General features: G+C 60.6%; 3 protein-coding genes across 3 annotated transcripts; all 3 read right to left on the bottom strand.

Annotated features, from left to right (window-relative positions):
* Positions 1-5,330: 5,330 nt before the first annotated feature.
* BACC1 (BPTF associated chromatin complex component 1) lies at positions 5,331-6,783 on the bottom strand. Its single transcript, XM_087919000.1, is given in 7 exon segments — positions 5,331-5,531; positions 5,797-5,851; positions 5,994-6,133; positions 6,136-6,215; positions 6,317-6,418; positions 6,485-6,579; positions 6,665-6,783. Coding segments are annotated over 7 exon segments (564 nt in total). The 5' UTR covers positions 6,686-6,783; the 3' UTR covers positions 5,331-5,460.
* Positions 6,784-7,553: 770 nt separating this feature from the next.
* On the bottom strand, positions 7,554-9,251 carry RNASEK (ribonuclease K). The gene is given in 5 exon segments (XM_087918999.1): positions 7,554-8,210; positions 8,358-8,513; positions 8,705-8,781; positions 9,053-9,063; positions 9,066-9,251. Coding segments are annotated over 4 exon segments (294 nt in total). The 5' UTR covers positions 9,130-9,251; the 3' UTR covers positions 7,554-8,210; positions 8,358-8,371.
* A 998-nt stretch (positions 9,252-10,249) lies between these two features.
* PELP1 (proline, glutamate and leucine rich protein 1) lies at positions 10,250-20,873 on the bottom strand. Its single transcript, XM_087919026.1, is given in 23 exon segments — positions 10,250-10,470; positions 10,964-11,302; positions 11,305-11,616; positions 13,015-13,355; positions 13,358-13,646; positions 13,649-13,852; positions 14,012-14,218; positions 14,332-14,387; positions 14,534-14,672; positions 14,769-14,919; positions 15,001-15,117; positions 15,225-15,313; positions 15,595-15,682; positions 15,775-15,901; positions 16,108-16,258; positions 18,592-18,651; positions 18,741-18,812; positions 18,917-19,066; positions 19,160-19,265; positions 20,399-20,466; positions 20,581-20,746; positions 20,748-20,849; positions 20,851-20,873. Coding segments are annotated over 23 exon segments (3,447 nt in total). The 3' UTR covers positions 10,250-10,380.
* Positions 20,874-21,225: the final 352 nt, after the last annotated feature.

Below are 21,225 nucleotides of genomic sequence, written 5' to 3'. Positions count from 1 at the left end.
CCTTCTCCGGCCGCTCTCGGGAACTGCTGCGCCACCTTCTGCCGCGCCCAAGACCCCATTTGGCGCTCCAAGATCCTGAGGCCGGAGCGCCGGGCGGAGCCCCCGTGGGGGAGCTCCGAGAAGGGGCGGGGCTTCCCTCGCCTCCCTGCCCCGAAGTCTTGGGGAGGAGGGGGCGCGGGGGTGCGGGGCTTAGTGTGGCTCCCCGCCTATAAACACTCGCAAAAAGAGGGAGGGGCGGGGGAGGGTTGGAGAAGCCCCTCCCCCATGTTAAGAAAATGCCAGCCAAGCTTCCTGGCTGGGGAGGGACGGGGTCCCCAAGCGCCCCTTGGCCACTTCCCTCCTCCCCCTGCAGGAAAGAGGCCCCCTCCCCACTTCCCTCCCTCCCCCTGCGGGAAAGGAGCCCCCTCCCCACTTCTCTCCCTCCCCTGCGGGAAAGGAGCCCCCACTCCCCACTTCCCTCCCTCCCCCTGCGGAAAGAGGCCCCCTCCCCACTTCCCTCCCTCCCCCTGCGGGAAAGGAGCCCCCTCCCCACTTCCTTCCCTCCCCCTGCGGGAAAGAGGCCCCCTCCCCACTTCCCTCGATCCCCTGCGGGAAAGGAGCCCCCCCCACTTCTCTCCCTCCCCCTGCGGAAAGGAGCCCCCTCCCCACTTCCCTCCCTCCCCTGCGGGAAAGAGGCCCCCTCCCCACTTCCCTCCCCCTGCGGGAAAGAAGCCCCCCCCACTTCTCTCCCTCCCCCTGCGGAAAGGAGCCCCCTCCCCACTTCCCTCCCTCCCCCTGGGGAAAGGAGCCCCCTCCCCACTTCCCTCCCTCCCCCTGCGGGATAGGAGAGCCCCTCCCCACTTCTCTCCCTCCCCCTGCGGGAAAGGAGCCCCTCCCCACTTCCTCCCTCCCCCTGCGGGAAAGGAGAGCCCCTCCCCACTTCCCTCCCTCCCCTGCGGGAAAGGAGAGCCCCCTCCCACTTCTCTCCCTCCCCCTGCGGGAAAGGAGCCCCCTCCCCACTTCCCTCCCTCCCCCTGGGGAAAGGAGCCCCCTCCCCACTTCCCTCCCTCCCCTGCGGGATAGGAGAGCCCCTCCCCACTTCTCTCCCTCCCCCTGCGGGAAAGGAGCCCCCTCCCCACTTCCCTCCCTCCCCCTGCGGGAAAGGAGAGCCCCTCCCCACTTCCCTCCCTCCCCCTGCGGAAAGGAGCCCCCTCCCCACTTCGGTGGAGGGTCCAGAGGAAAAAAGGGGCTATTAGGGAGCCCTTGGCCCACCTCATGGGGTGGGGGGTGGGGGGTTGGAACGAACCTGGCCCATTGCAAAGGCCCAACAGATTGCGGGGGAACTGTACCTGGGGAGCGCGTGTGTGTGTGTGTGTGTGTGTGTGTGTGTGTGCGCAATCGGCAGGATTCTTTGTATTGTCCCTGTTCAAAGATCCGCTTTGTGTCTTGGGATAGTCAGTCTGCCCCCCTCCCTCGGTGAAAGACCAGTAACGGCTCCCTTCTGGTCACCCATAGTGTGTGGGGGTGGACTAGATGACCCTGGACACGCCCTCCCTCAGCCCCCACCTTGGCCCCCAGGAAGGTGGGGGTTTCCGGGAGCCGTGCAGACAGGGTTACCAACCCACCCCCATTTCCTCCCCGCCACCATATTGGCCTTTCCTGCCTTCTCCCCCCCAAAAAAAATCCTTCCCACAGAGCCCCTGAATCTACGAGTCTGGGGGAGGAGGAGAGAGGCCCTCTTAGCCTCTCCTGTGGGGGGGCAGCCTGCCCCCCGGTGGAGCCCCCCGTGGCTGTTGCAATTGGGGCTTGCAGCCAAGCCCCCTTGGCTGCCCTCTGACCCTTCCCTGCTACTGGGAGAGGCGGGGGGCAGGAACGGGGCTCATCCGGGGAGGGGTTGACTGAGGACGGGGGCGGGGATTCCCTGTCCCATGAGGCTGCCTTGTCCAGAGCTGGGATCTGGGGTCGCCGTGCAGGGGGCGGGTAAAATGGGCTCCCATTCCCCCGTCGGCAGATTCGTGACGGAACCAGCGCACACGGGTGCACACACACACAGAGAAACACACACACACAACCACACGTTTCAACACCGCCACGGCCTTGTATGTTAAGAAAGAGCCAGCCAGTGCTTTCCCCAGATGGGGACCAGGGGTGGGGTGGTGGGGTGGGGTCCTCCAGGCCCACGGGGGTGAGGGGTGTGTGTGACCCCTGCCCAGGCCGAGACCGAGCGACCGTTGGAAACGCTGTGGGGGACTGCCAAGCCAGTCGCACCAAGTTGGCACGGCGACAAACTCAGCCATTCAGGCCGGCGGGAGAGCCCAGCCGAGCGAGAGCGGTTCAAAAGCTCGGGATTTTTTTCTGGGGAACCGAAGTCCGGATCGGTACCAAATTTCACACACTTCCAGGGGGGCCTGGCCTCCTTTCTGAATTTTTGACAGATTTTTCCCAGCACCCCAAAGGGGTTTATTCAAGTGTAGAAAGTTGCGCCGGGGGAAAAAGGGCCAGTCTTTTCTCACTTGCCCTGTTTTTTTCCCCTTTCTCTCTCTCTCTCTTTCTCGTTGCCTTCCCCAAACGCAGCACGGAAGGGGCTGGCAGCTCTGGGGGGGGGAACACACACAGGGGGTCACCCTCTGATTTTCCTTATTTTTGGGGGGCTCCCAATTCTGGATTCCCTGAAAAACGGGGGACGAATCTTTGGAGCGAAGTGCAAGGACCTCCCAAATTAGTTGGAGCAAGAAGGGGAGATGATCCTATTTTGGGGGCGGTGAGGGTCTCCCCCGTGGATCCAGAGAGAACCGAATGCCAAGATTGGAGAGAGGGGGCGGTAGGGCACACCCCAGGCTTGGCTTGGCTTGTGCGGTGGCTGCAAGATATTTTTGTCAGGGCTAAACTTAAGACTTCTGGGACCCAGGATCCCTGATCCCCCCGAGGGGGGGCGGCGGGGTCTTCAGAGCAGGTAAGTCGGGGTGTGGGGGTGCACAGGGGTGGGGGGTGGCGGGTCTCTGCCTCAGAAGAGACTGCTAGGCCAGAGGCAGGCAGGGCTCTCGGCTCGGTGCCCAGAACGACACCCTGGCTGCTAGCAGGCCCTAGTCAAGCGTTTGCCAGTCCAAAAATGGGGGTCCCTCGGAGGCGCGCCCCCCAAATTGCCATAATGTTCCCCCCCCCCACCAGAGGGAGTCCACCGGGGTGGGTGGAAGCAGCCCTGCAACAACGGCCGAATCGCGCCCTGAGCGAGGAAGGGGGACCAAAGCAAAGCCAGGCTGGATTTCGGGAGGAAGCTGGCAGGTGAGGCTCTCCTCAGTTCCCCACGCCACCCCACAACCCCACGGAAGGCACGTTTTTCCCCTCCCCCTGTGCAGGAGCGTTGGACGTTTCCGAGGACCCCCACCCACCCTTCTTCCAGGGACCAGGCCCCGGTGGGGGGAGGAGGGGGGTGTCACACAGGGCCGGGCTGCCGAATGACGGGCTCCCACCCTGCCAAGGAGCCCCCCGATTTGAAATGGGGGCTGCGAGAGGACCAGAGAGGTCAGGCCCCGGACCGGTGGAGACCTCAGCCCCTCCAGCCCCTCCCCATCCCATCCCATGTGTTTACGGGGTGTCCCCCCACCCAAATCGGTCTCCCTCCCCAGAACTCCTCTCTTGCCTTGGGGAGGGGCTTTGTTCCACCGCCTGGGAAAGCAGGGCCCCCCTCCACCCCGCCCCGGTTTCCAGATTTTTCTTGTTTTTAAGAGCCACCCCAAGATCGCCCCAAACTTGGTGGCAACTGATACCATCGCCCCACTTCAAGGCGGCGGGGTGGGGAGGGGGCAGCAAGGTCCCCACAGACGGTTGCAGAAGTGGGACCACCGAGGGGGGACTCGGGAGGCAAGATGGCGGAGGCCGCCCAGATATTTTTTTTTCCCGCCCGGCCGATTGACACCCCGGGTCCTATTTTTGGGTCTGAATGCTCCCTGCCCCATAAAGGGGTGTTCCAGAGCCTCCCTCCCAAATCTTCCGACTTAGCAGATGGCGGGCTGACTATCTGTCACCCCTCCCCTGCTGAGAACCCCCTCCCCCTGCGCTGTTCTTCCTTCCCCGGGGGTGACAGGAGAGGACCCAAGTGAGGCCCACGGCTGCCAATCTCACCTGGGGAGGCCCGTGGGGTGGGGAGGGGGGAGAGAGAAGGAAAGTCCTTCCCTACGGCCTACGGACGTGGCGATAGTGCAGGCGGGCCGGCCCCACCCGTCAGGAGCAGCCAAGTCCTGGACCATTGTAGGCCTGGGGGGGGCAAGGGGGGAAGGCAGGTCTTGGGTGCTGACTTGACCTCTTCTGCAGAATGCCTGATGCTTCCTCACCCCCCACCCCGGTGCATTTGGGGAGGGGGCGCGAAGCCCTGGGTGAGGGGGCACCAGGCCGGAGCATGTCTGCTCCCTGGAGTCCGCGGCTGCAAGCTGGCCAGGCAAGGAGGCCCTTACGCTCTGTGTGTGTGTGTGTGTGTGTGTGTGCGCGCTGCATGTGCTGCGGGGCGGAGGGGGGTCCAGTCCAAACCAGCTTTAGGCGTTGTCCGTCTTCGTTTTCCGCTCAGCAAAAAGTGGGCCGCGTCATTTATTTTTTTGGGGGGTGGTGGTGGTTCTTAGGGCCCACTTGGACACACCCCCGTCCCCCGTTTGGACCAGCTGGTGCTGCTATCCCCCTCCCCCCGCCTGCCCTCCCGCCCACCCCGCCCCCATCCCTCAAGTTCAGGGGTGGCGGGGTGGAAACTGGGGTCTCCCCCACCCTGGCTGACAGATCCCGGGAAATTGGGGGTAAGAGGTTCAACCTCCCCCCTGTGCCTGCGGTCACCCCGCTTTTCTCCGCCCTGAGGGCTGATGGGAAGTCTGACAGATGCGAGGAAGGGCGAGTCGGTGGTCTTCTTGCTTCCTGTGTCACACACACACACACACACACCCCAAAAATCCGTTCCGAGCCACACGGATGCTGGCCGTCCGCGGCAGCAGCACAACATGGTTTGTTGCCAATCCGGAACCCACAACCCATTTTGTGGTGCTAACGCGAGCGGCCAGGACGCCGCCTTCTTCGACCGGCAGCCGGGCAGAGGCCAGCCACCCCCCTCCCGTCCCCCGCCTGGAACCAGGACTCACCTCGGGGGGAGGGAGGGGTCCCCACCGCACCCCCAAACCCACTCTGCCAACCCAGCTCTAGCAGCACCGCAACACTGGCACCGCGACTGCTGGCGGCCAGTGTTCCTTGTGCTGCTGCAGTGAGGGGGGGCCCTGTCGCCGCTCTGGAGGAGGGGGGGGCATCCCACCCACCCCTCCCTCACCCCAAAAACACACCCAGCGAGCCAAACCAGAGCACAGCAGCCTTTATTGGACTTCAGGGGGCAGGGGACGAGGAGAGGCACAGACCGCCTGGTGGGCAGTGGGGAGGGGGCCCCCGCAGCCAGGTCCTGCACGGGGGGGTGATGGTGGTGGTGACGGCAAGAGGGGGAGGGGACATCCGGTTTCAGCGGGAAAGCAGCGGCAGGTCGGCTCCGCCGGGCGTCAGGAAGCATCCGGGCTCCAGGTTCAGGCTGTCTGCAAGAGAGAGAGAAAGAACGGGGGAGAGAGAGAGAGAGAGAGAGCGGGGAACCCTCCCGCGATCCCTACCCTGGTCAAGCTGAGCCTCTTGGCGGCTGGTGGTGCCGCCTCACCCTCCTCCTCCTCCCGGGCCGCGTCGCCGTTCAGGGCTCACGGTCAAGTCCGACCGGGCTTCTACGGGAGCCCGGGCCGGGGAGCAAGGCGCTCACGGTCAAGTCCGACCGTGGCTTCTTACGGGAGCCCGGGCCGGGAGCATCCCTACCCTGGTCAAAGCTGAGCCTCTTGGCGGCCGGTGGCGCCGCTTCACCTTCCTCCTCCTGGGCCGCGTCGGCCTCATTCAGGGCGCTCACGGTCAAGTCCGACCGGGCTTCTTACCGGGGGAGCCCCGGGCCCAAAGCAACGGGGAACCCCCCGCGATCCCTACCCTGGTCAAAGCTGAGCTTCTTGGCGGCCGGTGGCGCCGCCGCCCTCCTCCCGGGCCGCGTCGGCTTCGTTCAGGGCGCTGAGGGTCAAGTCCGACCGGGGCTTCTTGCCGGCGGGAGGCTCCGGACCGGCGGGCGGGACCGGTGGCGGCTTCCGACCGGCGGGCTTCTTCGGGAGTCGGTGGCGGGAGGCGGCGGCGGCGGAGGCAGCCCGGCGTCCTCGTAGGCTTTGCGCTTGGCGGCCGCCTTCAGCTGAGCCCTGCAAGAGAAGAATGGGGGGAGGAGAGGGAGGGGCTCCGGTCACCGGGAGGAGGGGGAGGGGGACCGGGAGGGGGGAGGGGAAGCGGGGGCGGCGCTTACACGGTCCGGTCCTTGATGAGGGCGCTGATGCGGTGCAGGTCGTCGCCGAAGCGCTGCACGGAAGCCCGCAGGAGGGCGATCTCGGCGTCCGTCCACTTGGCCCTGCCGGGAGGCGGACAGTCAGCGCCGCCCCGGGGAGACCCGATCCTCCCCCGCCCCGCAACTCACCCGGCCGGGGAGGAATCCGCCACCGGGTGCAGCTGCATGGTCAGTTCGCCCAGCTTGGTGAAAGCGGCGCCGGCCGCGGAGAAGATCTCGCCCACCTGCGGGTCGGGGGCAAAAAAAAAAGGCGGCTCAGCGCGGGGACCGCGCTCTGCACGCTCTCAGAGGCGCCCTCGCCCCGGGTACCTTGGTGGAGGCGGAGGTCATGGCGGCGTCCCGCTGATGGCGCGGCCGGGCGCATGCGCCCTTCCGCCAGCAGGCCGCTCCCGCCTTCCCAAGCTCTATGGTGCCAGGTGTCACACGCGGGAAAGGTCCGGGCTCCTGCGCCGGCCCGGGGACGATGGGTTCCGGAGGGGGGGGGGCGTCTCTCTTCGGCCCTTCGAGCTGGCTGCGGGCTGCACCGCCTGGCTGTCGATGGCCAAGCCTTGGAGCCCACCGACCCGCTGACTCCCTCCCACCGCCCCCCCCCGGGACCGACCCCAGCCCGCCTCCTTCGGGCGAAGGCAACCCAGTTTGGAAGGCCCTGGCTCTGGCATCCCCCCACCCCGCTTGGAAAGAAGAAGAGCCAAGAAGCCGGATCCAAATTGGTTTATTGCACACACGACTCTCATGGGCACCACCAGCAGCAGAAGGAGCTGGCACCCCAGCGTCCCTTTCCTTTCCCGGGAGGAGGCATGAAATGGGAGCCCCTGCCAGCCCCCTTTCCCCCATGTCCCCTTGGAAAGAAGAAGAGCCAAGAAGCCGGATCCAAGTTATTTATTTCACACAGACTCTCGTGGGCACCAGCAGCAGCAGAAGGGAGCTGGCACCCCCTGCGTCCCCTTTCCTTTCCCGGGAGGAGGCATGAAGTGGGAGCCCTACCAGCCCCCATGTCCCCTTGGAAAGAAGAAAAGCCAAGAAGCTGGATCCAAGTTATTTATTGCACACACGACTCTCGCGGGCACCAGCAGCAGCAGACGGAGCTGGCACCCCAGCGCCCTCTTTCCTTTCCCCGGGGAGGAGGCATGAAATGGGGAGCCCTGCCAGCCCCCTCCTTTCCCCCCATGTCCCCTTGGAAAGAAGAAGAGCCAAGAAGCTGGATCCAAAGTTATTTATTGCACACACGACTCTCGTGGGCACCAGCAGCAGCAGAAGGGAGCTGGCACCCCCAGTGCCCCCTTTCCTTTCCCCGGGAGGAGGCATGAAGCGGGGAGCCCTGCCAGCCCCCCCATTCCCTCTGCATGCCCTTTCTTCCTTTCAGTCCCCGGGCAGCAAAGCGGCGTCACGAGCCCAAGACAAAAACGAAAGACACGGCACGAAGACACGGCTCGAAACCGGGCAGGACTGGCTGCTGGCTGCACCGCCTGGCTTAGCGAGGCCCAAACCTTTGGGAGCCAGGAAGGTGGCAAAGGAGTGGAGGGAAAGGAGAGGAGAGGGCAGGAAAACCCCGCTGCTTATTTACACACAACAGGCCCGTTCGGTCCCCCGGGCGAAAAGAGGAAGGGCGGTGCCCACTGACTTCTTTGGCCTCGGCTTTCAAGAAAAGGGGACCAAGGAGAGAGGGAGGGGAGGGAAACACGCACACATGCAGAACCCCCCCAGCGCCTTTCTCTTGCTCAGGGCCGAGAGGGACACTTTCCTTCATGGGTGTGTGTGTGTGTGTGAAACTGGGGGAGGGAGGGAGGGGCTGCAGCCAAGGAGGATGGGGTCTGTGAAACCCAGGGAGGGGAGGGGGCTGCAGCGGAGGGAGGGGGTCTGTGAAGGAGGGAGGGAGGGGGCTTCAGCAGGGGAGTAGGGGGTCTGTGAAACCGAGGGAGGGGAGGGGGCTGCAGCGGAGGAGGGCGGGGGTCTGTGAAACGGAGGGAGAGGGGAGGGGGCTTCAGCCCCGGAGGAGGAGGAGGGCGGGGGGCCCCATTAGCGGACCAGGTACTCCTTCCGTTTGTTGAGCCGCACTTGGCAAAAGCAGAAGCCGCCCAGGATGAAGTAGAGGCCGGCGGCTATGAAGCAGTTGTAGCTGACTTGGTCGTAGAGCGCGTGGATGGCGCTGACCCCGGTCCTGTGGATGGGGGGAGAGACAGAAGAGGGCGGCTCATTACGGGGAGGGGGGGGAAAAGGGGGTCTACGCACCATAGACCCCCCAGGCCTCGCCCGGCTCTCCCCTCCAGCCCCCAGCCCCCGTCCCTCCCCGAGGAGGAGCCCCGTTCCCAGCCGGGGAAGCTCCTCTTGCAGGCGGGCGACGGGACTCACGTGAAGTCCTTCTCGGTGGCCGGCACGTCTTCGATCAGGACGGCGGAGTGGACGTTGAAGAAGAGACCCAGCAGCACCTGCCAAAACGGGAGAAGCGGGCAGGGTCGGCGGGGAGCCGGGCAGGAGCTTCCCCTCCCCTTCTTCTTCTTCCTCCCGGTCCCCGGAACGCCGCCCGCGTCGCCCGGCCACCGATCGTCCTTGCAGGGGGATCGGCCGGGGCAACCGGACGGCTGGAGGGGGATCGGCCGGGGCAACCGGACGGCTGGAGGGGGATCGGCCGGGGCAACCGGACGGCACCCCCGACCCCCGACCGGCAGGCAGGCAAGCAAGGCGGGCAGGGCTCCTTACCAGCATGATGACCCCCAGACGCTGAGCACGATCCCGCAGGCGGCCATCTTCGGCCCGCAGCACAGCAGCGAAGCCATGGCCCGAAGCCGGAGCTGCCTCTCCCCGACCCCGCGAACCGCCGACCGTCCCGCGGACGAGGCGGCGGCTGCTGCTGCTGCTGCTGCTGCTGCTGCTGCTGCTCCCGCCGCCGCTACAGCCGCCGCCGGCTGCCCTTGGCAGGTCACCAGAGCAGCGCCAACCACTCTTGCAACAGGGAGCGGAGGGGGAGTGTTGAGGGAGGAGGAGGAGCGCCTGACGTGACCTCCCCTGCGTCGGGAAGAGGATGGACGAGGCCGGAGGGGGCGGGGCAGCGCATGGGCTGCTTGAGAGCGGATCGGCCCATTCCGACGGGCGAGACGGGGGCGAGCGTCAGAGGGCGCTTTTGGGGGAGCCTGGATTTCCCTCCACCACCACCACCACCCCCGCGCACTTGGAACAGCCATCTTAGGGTCCAGATCCGCATAAAAGCCCCCAGGCGTCTCAACGGGGCAGAGCGCAGGCAGCAGACACCCCACCGGCCCTGGCGGTGTCACATGGAACAGTCCTGCATAAAAGCCCCGATGCGTCTCCCGGCCCCAACGGGGCAGAGTTCAGGCGGCAGGACCCCCACCCCCACGCTGGCGGTGTCACATGGAACAGTCCTCTTAGTCCAGATCTGCATAAAAGCCCGAGGCGTCTCTCATTCCCAACGGGGCAGAGCGCAGGCGGCAGGACAACCCCCCCGCCCTGGCGGTGTCACATGGAACAGTCCTCTTAGGATCCAACTCTGCATAAAAGCCCGAGGCGTCTCTCATTCCCAACGGGGCAGAGCGCAGGCGGCAGCAGACATCACCGCTACCCACCCCGCGCTGGCAGTGTCAAATGGAACAGTCCTCTTAGGGTCCAACTCCGCATAAGAGCCCCAATGTGTCTCCCGCCCTCAACGGGGCAGAGCGCAGGCAGCAGACCCCCCCACACACACACACACGCTGGTGGTGTCACATGGAACAGTCCTCTTAGGGTCCAGATCCGCCTAAAAGCCCCGAGGCGTCTCCCGTCCCCCAACGGGGCAGAGCACAGGCGGCAGACCCCCGCCCCGCTCCCACCCGGGTCAGGACCCGTGGGTCGAGCATGCCAAGCCCACCCGTCCCAGCAACCCAGAGGCAGTTCACACACATCCAGGGGAAAAAAACTTTTATTCAACTTTGGAAAAATTTTTTAAAAATAATAATAATCATAATCATCCAATCCGAAGGCCAAAAACCTCTTTGGGGCAGCCCCCCCCTCCCCGTCCCCCCTCCCCGATCTTCTCAGGAGCAGGGCTGGGAGGGCTCCTTCTCGTCCGGGGGGCAGTCCACGAAGTCCGCCAACATGGCCTCCGTCTCATCCAGGGGTCCGGCCTGAGGAGGGAGGAAAGAGGCGCACCGTCAGCTGGACCCACCCCTTGCCGGGGTTTGGACCAGGAGCGGCCAGTCGGGGGTCTTCAAGGGGTTCTTCTTCAGGGAGCGGTCAAGACTGACCAGAAGCCGCAGCTCCCCCCGTCCCTCCCCAATAAGGGCCCAGCGACGGGGCTGCTCCCAAGGGGTCAGCCGGGGAGACTGACTGACCGACGGACCGACGGAGGCTCTGGCCACAAACTGGTTTCCCACGGCAAGTTGCAAATCGGCAGAAGACCCCGTGCCCAAGCGGGGTGGGGTGTGTGTGTGAGACCACCCAGGCCCGGAAGAGCCAAACTCCGCGGGCTCGAGTAAGCCAGCCAAGGGCCGTTTTGTCCGAGAGGAACTATGGGGGCTGCAGGCCAGCCGATGGCCCGAAAGGACGTGGGGGAGAGGGGGGTTCCCCTTTGCTCTCGAACCCAGAGCCCCCGCCCCGCCAGCAGAGCCTGGGCCTCACCGCTTCCTCCTTCACTTCCACCACCTCTTCCTCCGTCGGCTCCGTTGGTGGCGCTTTCTCCGGCTCCCCCTGCCCGGCGGCAGAGTCCGGCCCGCCCTGCGCCAGGTCCCCGCTGGAACCGGCTTGGTCCGGCGGCCGAGAGCCCGCAGGGGCCGCCTCCTTTGGGGGTCCCTCCTGTTCCGTGGGGGCCCCCGGCAGGCTGGGCCCCTCCGGCAGGGGGAGAGGCTGGGCCCCGGGGAGCAGAGGCAAGGCCGGGTCCTCCTCCTCCGCCTTCAGCAGCAGCAGAGGCCCCGCCGTCCGCTCTTCCTCCTCCTCCTCCTCCTCCTGCCGCTCCTCCTCCTCGGGGGCTGGAAGGCTTCCTCCTCCACCTCCATCAGGAGCCCGGCTCCCTCCTCCTCCTCCTCTTCCTCTTCCTCCTTCAGGGGCCCGTCTTTCACGGCAGGCAGGAGCGCCGGAGGCGGCTGGTCTTCGCTCCTGCGGGCCAGAGGAGGGGGCAGCCCCGTCTCCTCCTCCTCTTCCTCCTCCGTCAGGCCTTCCTCCTCCTCCTCCTCCTCCGTCAGGCCTTCCTCCTCCTCCTCCTCCTCCTCCTCAAAGTCGTCCTCCTCCTCATCCATCTCCTCAAAGTCCCCCTCCTCTTCGTCAAATTCTTCCTCCTGGGCCGGAAGGGGAGGAAGAGAAGCTACTCTCACACGCACACGCACGAGTAGCTGCCACCGGACCGTCCGCGCTCCAGCCGGGGCTCCGCCGTAGCTGCGCTCCCCCCTCCCCGCTTAAGAGAGTGAAAAGATGGGAGAAGTTATAGAGAGAATACAAAATGGTTAATAAGATATGAAGGGGTGTGTGTGTGTGTGTGTGTGTGTGTGTGTGTATATATATGTATGTATATATATATGTATACATATATATATGGATCTTTGGTTGTTGGGTTTTCTCCCGCGTAAGATTCAAAGTATCTACGCGGGAGAAAACCCAATAACCAAAGATCCACATACAAATACCATGAGAACCTCAGAAAACAAATATATATATGTATATATATATATGTGTATATATGTATGTGTGTGTGTGTGTGTGTGTGTGTGTGTGTGTATATATATATATATATATATATATATATATATATATATATGTATATGTATATATTTTAGGAGAAGGCGTCATACTTCAAAAGCGATTACAGAGGAAATTTTTTGTTAAAGGGAAGAGATTCATAGATGTTTGGTAAAGAACGGACAAAAGACGTAAGTATAATGACTTTGAAATAAGATGAACTAAATAAAATATAATTAAGAGAGTGAAAAGATGGGAGAAGTTATATAGAGAATACAAAAGGGTTAATAAGATATGAAGGGTATATAAGGTGGACATGAATTTGATTTAGGTCTGTCCAAAAAGATGTAACCTGGGGCCAAGTCACTTCTCAAAAGAAGTTTTTTGTTTAGTGTGTGGATGATTTAATTAATAAAATTATTTATTCATTCTAATAAATTAATTCTAAATTAATAAAATCTTGGAGAAATGAAATTAAAGGGAGAGAAATCGGGAAAAGGTATGTATAAATGATAACTAAGGAGGTTTTTGGGGTTTTTTTTTCTCTCCAATGTTTTGCTTTAGGTTATGTATTTTGTGTGCTTAGGATTGATTGAGAATTACTGACACTTTGATAGAAGGAAACACGATTGAATGAAAGCGAAGGGAGAAATAATGAGAAATTGGGAAAAGATATATAGGTGTAAATGGAAGTGTGATAATGTGGAACTATGTTTTAAAAAATAATGCTTTATTTGCCTCGTTGAAACTTATAAGTAATTCTTAGAAAAGGAGGTTTTATACCTCTATGTGTTATATTTTGTTTGTCTTCAAAAATCAATAAAACTTGTTCATAAAAAAAAAAAAGCTACTGACACACACACACACACACACACACACACGCACGAGCAGCTGCCCTGCCACCGGACCGTCCGCGCTCCAGCCGGGGCTCCGCCGTAGCTGCACTCCCGCCTCCCCGCTCTGGGAACCGGGACTCCCCGGCCGCTCCGTCCCGGCCTCACCTCCTCCTCTTCCTCGTCCAGGAATTCGTCCTCGGGGAAATCCTCCTCCTCCTCTTCCTCCTCCTCCTCTTCCTCGCTGCTGTTGATGTTGATGACGGTGGGGTCCTCCTCCAGCAGCGCCGGAGGCAAGGGGGCTTCGGCGGCTACGGCCACCGGGGAAGGCGGCAGGACCGGTGCGGCCGGGGCCGGCGGGGGGATCGCCAGAGTCAGGGCCGGCGGGGCTCTGGGGCGGCCTCTCACAGGCCACCAAAGGGGTGTGGGGAGAGGAGGGGGCGGGCGGGGCGGGCGGGGCGGTGGGGCGGGAGGCGCGGGCCCCGGGCCGAGTTCGGGGCCGCGGCAACAGCAACGGCCGCCTTCCCCAGCTGCCCCTTGGGCACGATGACCACGCTGTCGTCCGAGTCGCTCTCCAGCGAGATCTCCACGTCCTCCTCTTCCTCCTTGTCGTAATGGACGAAGACGGAGCGCCGCAGCTTGGCGCCGGGGCCCAGGGCCGACGCCTCGCCGGGGCCCGGGGAGGGAGGGGGAAGGGGATCCTCGGGGAGAAGCCGGGGAGGCAGCGGGGGAGCGGTCAGCCCCGACAAGGGGAGGCCCAGCAAGCTAGCCGGGAGAGGGCCGGGGGCCGGAGGGAGCGGCCGGAGGGCGGGAAAGGCCCTGGGACGGCCGGGCAGAAGGGGGACAGGCTGGCAGCCGCTGCGGCCACCGCCGCCACCGCCGGGGAGACCTGCGAGGAGCCCGGCAGGTGAGCGGGAGGGCCGGGGAGCGGCATCTGCAGAGAGGGCACGCGAGGGTGTAGTAGGGCGTTGCAGATGACCGAGGCCTCCGTGCAGAAGGACGAGACCTGCGCGGGAGAGAGAGAGAGGCGGGATGTCCGGTAGCGGGAGAATCGGCACGGGGGAGAGCCGTTATTTCGGGAAAACCGCCCCCCTCCTCCTCCTCCGTTCCCACACTGACGCCGCGACAGAGCGAGAAGGCAGGGTGGAGGAAACCGGATGCTCACCAGGAGGTTGGGATCCGTCCGGCCCTGGCTCAGCAACCGGACGGCGCAGTGCAGAGGCGGCGGGCAGGAAGGGGCGGGCGCCAGGCTGAGGGCCAGCAGCAGACGGTAGAGTTCGCGTCGGCAGCCGGCGCTGGCGTAGGGGGAACCCAGAGGCAGGTCGGCCTGGCCCAGCCGGATCAGCAGCGGGATGGCCAGCTCTTGCAGCCTCTGGGGACGGAGGGTCTCTCTCAGCGGGAGGAGTAGAGCGCTCTCCCCCCCTCTCCTCGGCACGGGCACTCCCCTCCCTCTCCCGTCGCCCTCCCTCGCCCCGCCTGGCTCACCGTGTGTAGCTGCTCTCTCATCAGGCTGCCCGAGGTGAGGACGGCCCGGCTCAGGCCTGGAGAAGAGAGGAGGTTTGCTCAAAGGGGGAAGGGCTGGCCCAGATAGCGGGGGACGAGGTTGCTCCCCTTCCAGCGGGGACCGAAGAGGGAGCCTGGCCTGCGCCCCTCCCTCCCCCCCCCTCCCGAGGGCGGAAAACGTCACCTTGCAGAGCCGCCAGGCACACGTCGCTGTTGGCCTGAGGGTCGTGCTTGCGGAACGGGCAGCCCAGGCCGCTCGCCGGAGAGAGTTTGGCTTTCTTCGCGGCGCTGGGTTTCCCCTCCAAGGCGGGGCTTGGCTGGATCTGGGGAAGGGGAGGGGGAGGGGGAGAGCAGAGCACGTCAGGGAGGGCGGCCCCGCCCTCCAGGGCAGAAGAAGGGAGGGGGTGGGGTGGGCTCACCTTCAGGGCGTCGCTCGGGGGGCTGATGTCCTGGATCAAGTGTCCCAGGAGGGCGTCGCTTTGGCTGCTGTGCCCCAGAAGGAGCCCCGAGGCCGCTCCGGCCACTTGGACCCACAGATCCAGCACCTGGTACAGCCGGGCCCGAACCGCGCTGAGGAGACAGGGATCGGGGGGGTGGGTAGGGGCCCCCTGTGGGAGGCGGCCCGAGGCCCAGAGACCCTCCCCCACCAACCTGTAAGGCCGCTGCAGCCCGGGCGAAGGGAACTCCTGGCCGGCTCGCCAAGTGTTCAGCACCTGCGGGAAGAGGCGGACGAGGGCTCCCCCGAAACGCACCAAGCGGGGGCCGCAGCTGCGGAAAAGAGAGAGAGAGAGGGAGGGGAGGCCGCCTGCTTTGAAGATCCAGGCCCTCCCCCCCCAAAAAAAACCCCCTTCTCCCCTCCCTCATCCCTGACTTACGCCAAGATGAGGGCAGCCAACAGATCTAGGGCCTCCAGGTGGATTGAGGGTAGCAGCAACATCCGGAGGGGGCCGTCCCCAAACCAGCTCTGAAAACAAGGGGGCGAGGGTCAGCCAACCCCCCGTCCTGGGGTGGGGGGTGGGGTGGTCTCACTGCTTCCAGAGGGGGGGGCTGTTTTGCGCAGAACCGCCCGGCCAGCTCTAATCTCCAATCCCGCAAAAGTTATTTGGATCCCCTCCCCCGTTACGACGCGCTCCCTCCTCCGAAGACCGCCGGCCAGCCCTCGCCATCGGGTGGGGAGGGGTGTCCCCCTTTGGGGCCTGAAAAATCCAGCCAAGTGGGCGGACGGGCAGAGGGCTCCCTCCTCACCATACTCTTGACCGAGACGTCGAGGGCTCGGCAAACGAGGTCCAGGATGGCCTGGGCGGGGACCGCCACGGGCGCCCCAAAATCGTTCCTGAAAAGAGGAGAGGGGAGACGGGGCAGGTCGAGACGGGCCTCCCCCATGGTCGAACAGCCAGGGAGGGGAAGGGGGTCCAAGGCCCCGACCTCAGCATCCGGCAGAGGCAATTGGCCAAGGCCGCAAAGCGGTGTTTGGCCAGGAGCAGCGGGCTGGCCTCGTCCTCCCACGGTGGCAGCACGACCTCTTCGCCAGGCCCGTCGTAGTGCGGCGGTTCTGAAGGGAAGAGCGGGGAGTAAGCGCTGGCCCATCGGTTGTTCCCCACCCCCACCCCCTCCCGCCGACGGGAACGCACCGCGGCCTCCCTCCGAGGACCCCCTCCCCCCCGAGACCGGCGGGGTCCCCTCCAGAAGCGGAGGCCGCTAAGCTCCTCGCGAGGCGGAAACCGCCGGAAACGCCTGGATCGCCGGCGTCCCACTCACCCGTCTCGGCCCCCTCGTACAGCGTGCCCAGGAGGCGGTGCAGGGTGGCCACCAGAGAATGCGCTTGCTGCTCCCACGACTCCCGGTACTTGAGCCCCTGTGCGAATCCTGCGCCCAGGGAAGGCAGGAGCGCGTAGCACTCGCAGGCCAGCTGGCGGAGGGGGAAGGGGGGAAAGGAAAGCGGCAGGGGTGGCGTGAGCAGCCGCGGGGAAGAGAATGGACTCTCCCCACCACCACTGCCCACCCCCAGGTGGGAAAAATCCCAGCGGAGCACCAGGTGCCGTGCTGAGGACTAGCGCCGTTCGGCCTCGCAAGCGGAAGGTGGCCAACAGCTGACTACAATTGAAGGAGGATGAGAAGCAAACGCTAAAACTTTGTACTGACTTCAAAGAAAACCATTGTTTGATAAGTTGTTCCCCTAGATACATGAAAGTATAAGTTTAATGAATAAAATTGAACAGAAATAAAGGAAGAAACAGGGAGAAGTTGGAAAAGAGAAATAAGATACGAAGTTGAATATATAAGATGCATATTAAATTGTGTGTGGAAAGGTGACAACTTAGAACTATGTTGTACTTAAGTGAGATGTCTTATTTGTTTTGTTAAGCAATTTTTAGAAAAGATGTTCTGTGTTCTGATGTTTTATGTTTTGTTTGTTTGTGTATTCTCTTTGAAAATAAAATTTGTAAAAAAAAAACCAAAACTTTGCGCTGACTTCAAAGAAAACCGTTGTTTTATAAGGGTTCCCATAGAAGCCCGATACCTATTGGAAAAGGAACGCGTAAAATGCTTAAGACTGAAATGAATATTAATTTTAACGATAAGAGATTAATTGCCATGGATTATTGTTTCAATTACATTATAAACTTATAATTTTTTTAAAAAAATATAGTACGTGGCTTTAGAACGTACTAAGCAGAATCCGATTGAAAATTATATATTGTTTTAAGTGTTCAATTTAGGGGAAAGACATAAAGGCGTCATACTCATTATAATTATCTTGCAAAGTATGAACAAAATTATAGTCAAATGATTAATAGCTCAATAGTTCATTAATAGTTCAATAGATCAATCAATAATGATTGATTTATTAATGATTGATCATTGAATACTAGGGTATTCAATTTTGATTGACAATATGAGTTATCATGCAACGTAACTGTAATTGATACTATGAAATGGATGCACAAAAAATTTGTAAACCAACCGACACGCTGCTTGTACATTTATGAAAGAAAGCTGGATGTTTTTATGTTTGGTTTGTTTTGGTTTGTCTTAAAAAACCAATAAAATTGTTTTAAAAATAAAAATAAAGGCGTCATACTCCAATCGGCAATTACAGGAGAAAATTTTGTGTTAATGAGAAAAGAGAATAGACAGAGGAAACAGAACGAAGGATAGTAGTACAATGATTTAAATTGAGAGAAAATAAATAAAACAGAATTAAGAGAGTAAAAAGAAGGGAGAAACAATATAGAAAACGTAGAATGGTAAATAAGATATGAAAGGGTGTATCAAAGGGAGCGTGAATTTGATTTCATGTCTGTACAAAAAGATGTAAGAAAATATTGGAATGTGCTGAAATGAGTCGATTTGACATTTGAAATTAGAGAACAAGAGGACAAACAATTCTATAAAATCTGGGACTTTATCTACCAATGGTTAGATAATAAAATACAATAATAGAATATTTAGAATCTTAGAAAATAACAAATATATAAAGATTTCTTTTTCTTTTTGATGTTACTAGGATAGATTTGGTACGACTATATGATTTGTCATAAAATAAATTAAATAAACTATGGTTATCTCGTAAAGTATGAATGAATAAAATCATGGTCAAATGATTGTTTAATAGCAATACTAAGGTATTCAATTTTTGATTGACAATATGAGTTATCATGCAACGTAACTGTAATTGAGACTATGAAATGGATGCACAAAAAATCTGTAAACCAACCGACACGTTGCTTGTATATTTACGAAAGAAAGCTGGATGTTTTTATGTTTGGTTTGTTTTGGTTTGTCTTTAAAAACCAATAAAATTGCTTTTAAAATAAAATAAAGGCGTCATACTCCAATCCGTGATTACAGGAGGAAATTTTGTGTTAATGAGAAAAGAGAAGAGACCGCTAAAACAGAACAGAACAAAGGATAGAAGGATAATGATTTCAATGGAAAGGAAATAAATAAAACAGGATTAAGAGAGTAAAAAGAGGGGAAAAGCAATATAGAAAATGTAGAATGATAAATAAGATATAAAAGGGTATATCAAAGGGAGCGTGAATTTGATTTCATGTCTGTACAAAAAAATGTCACCTGGGACTTAAGCTACTTTCCAAAAATAGGTTTTATGGTTTCATGTTTGTTGGTTTATGTTTGTTTATTGAAAATTAATAAAATTCTTTTAAAAAAAGGGAAAATAAAATAAAACCAGGCCACCCCACAGAACCAAAGCGGGTCCCCACGGGGCCGAGCGTTTACCTGCTGCAGGTGAGGCGTTTCGGCATCCATGCAAGACAGGAAATAGGTGGCCAATTTGCCCTGGGGGGGGTGAAAGCAAAGCGGCCGGTGAGTAAGCGAGGTCGGAGCAGCGCCTGCGCCCCCCTTCGTCCTACTCCGCGCAACTTTACTCGCAAGGAGCCACAGGCTCGGGGATAAAAAGTCATGCACGCTTGGCATCCTTCCAGGACGGGCAGCTGGCACTGGGGGCAAAAAGGGGGAGAGGGAAGAGGTCAGCCTGGAAGGGGAGGGGAAGGCCACCACCCCGGGGTTTGGGGAAGGGGTGTGTGTGTGTGGGGGGTCTCACCTCCGGTTTGAGAGCCAGCAAGGAGGTGAGGAGTCCAGGAATGTGGTTGGTGCCGATGTCCCGGGCCACTTCGGGCAGCTGGGCGGAGTAGCGCAAGAGGTCTCGGAGAATCGGGACGGCCAGCTCCATGGTGGCGGGCGGATCCTGGGACTTTTTTGGGGGGGGGGGGAAAAGGTAGCGGGGTGAGGCAGGGCTCCCGTCTCGGCGGGGCGACGGGACGGGGGAGGCTCCCCCCGGACTCACCTGGAGCAGGTGCTGGAGGCTGTGCAGCCACCCCAGGCAGTTCTGGGCGAAGGTCTCCGAGCCGCTCTCCGTCACCAGCAGCGAGAGGAGGCAGAGGCCCTCGAAGCTGCCCGGGAGAGCGGAAAAATCAGGCACCAAGTGGAGAGGAATCGTAGAAGAACAAGAGTGGGAAGGGGGCCTTGGAGGTCATCTAGTCCAACCCCCTGCTTGACCAGGAGAGCCCATTCCAAAGATTAGCCTCGGATCAAATTCACAGCCTCTCGATTTGAGACCTGTAGGCCACCAGGGGGCGGGGGAGAGGAATCATAGAAGAACAAGAGTTTGAAGGGGCACCTTGGAGGTCATCTAGTCCACCCCCCTTCTGCCCTCAAATAATGGAAATCGGCTCTCCTGCCTCCCCTGGTCCTTTTGTTCCTTCAAATCAGATGATGAGTTGGAAGGGACCTTGTAGGTCATCTAGTCCAACCCCCTTCTGTGCTCAAATACTGGAAGGCTGCTCTCCTGTCTCCCCTGGTCCTTTTGTTCCTTAAAATCAGATGAAAGTCAGATGGGCAGACTTGAAGGGACCTTGAAGGTCATCTAGTCCAACCCCCCACTCTCAAATATTGGAAGTCGGCTCTCCTGCCTCCCCTCATCCTTTTTTCCTTAAAGTCAGATTATGAGTTGGAAGGGATCTTGCAGGTCATCTAGTCCAACCCCTCTGCCCTCAAATATTGGACGGCTGCTCTCCTGTCTCCCTCGTCCTTTTGTTCCTTAAAGTCAGATGAACAGAGTTGGAAGGACCTTGTAGGTCATCTAGTCCAACCCCCTGCCCTCAAATATTAGAAGGCTGCTCTCCTCCCTCCCCTGGTCGTTTTGTTCCTTAAAATCAGATGATGAGTTGGAAGGGACCTTGTAGGTCATCTAGTCCAACCCCGGCTCTCAACTATTGGAACGCTGCTCTCCTGCCTCCCCTGGTCCTTTTGTTCCTTAAAATCAGATGAACAGAGTTGGAAGGGACCTTGTAGGTCATCTAGTCCAACCCCCCACCCTCAAATATCGGAAGGCTCCTCTCCTGTCTCCCCTGGTCCTTTTGTTCCTTCAAATCAGCTTATGAGTTGGAAGGGACCTTGGAGGTCATCTAGTCCAACCCCGCCCCCTGCTTGACCAGGGGATCCCATTCCAAAGATCAGCCTCGGATCCAACTCCCAGCCTCTCGATTTGAGACCTCTAGGCCCCCCGGGGGTGGGGGGCACTCACCGGGTCTTCATGGAGCCCATCCGGGCGCTGCTCAGGACCAGCAGGCTGCTTAGCGACGACGGCGACGCCTGCAAGGGGACGGGGGGAGAGACTTTCAGGTCGGGGGCGGCGGGGGCGGGGGAGGGAAGGAGATCGGCGCTCTGCACGCGCGCAGAGGCTAACCCGAGCGAGCGGGCGCTCACCTGCGCCTGCGCCCCGCAGTCCCGCGCGCAGCGCACCAGCCCGGCCAGCCCCGGGGGCGGCGGCGGCGGCGGGGACGAGGCTCCCGGGTGAGGCGGCGGCGGCAGCAGCAGCCCCACCAGAGCCTCCAGCGCCAGGCCCGACGAGGGCGCCAAGGAGGCGAAGGGGAGGCGGCGCCGACCCGCCGCCCCCGCCGGCGGACGAGGAAGAGCCGCCGCCGCCGCCCCCGCCGGGAGACGAGCAGGAAGAGGAGCCGCGACGCCCCCCCCCCCGCCGCCACCGCCGCCGCCGCCATCGCGTGTTTCGACCCTTCAGCGCCTGCGCGCCGGCCGGGGAAAGGGGGACGGGGCCGGCTTGAAGCGCGGGGCATGCCGGGAAGAAGGGCCCGAACGCCGCCGTCGCCATGGCGTGTGTCCTCCAGCCCCCTTCAGGGGGCGGACTGCGCCTGCGCGCCGGTCGGGAGGGCGAATGAGGGAGGGACAGGGCCGCCTTGCAGCGCGAGGCATGCCGGGAAGAAGGGCCCGAACGCCGCCGTCGCCATCGCGTGTGTTCTCCAGCCCCCTTAGCCGACTGGCCTGGCGCGGCGGGAGGGGGACGCCTTTACGCGCTGCCGGAAGAAGGGCCCGCCGCCGCCTCCATCGCGGGTT

This window comes from Pseudonaja textilis, unplaced genomic scaffold (genome assembly GCF_049901715.1).
Source record: "Pseudonaja textilis isolate UNSWEBS1 unplaced genomic scaffold, rPseTex1.2 PTEXSCF23, whole genome shotgun sequence".
Taxonomy (NCBI): domain Eukaryota; kingdom Metazoa; phylum Chordata; class Lepidosauria; order Squamata; family Elapidae; genus Pseudonaja; species Pseudonaja textilis.
Note: the sequence above shows the minus strand (reverse complement) of the source record. Positions and strands in the feature narration are given on the sequence as shown.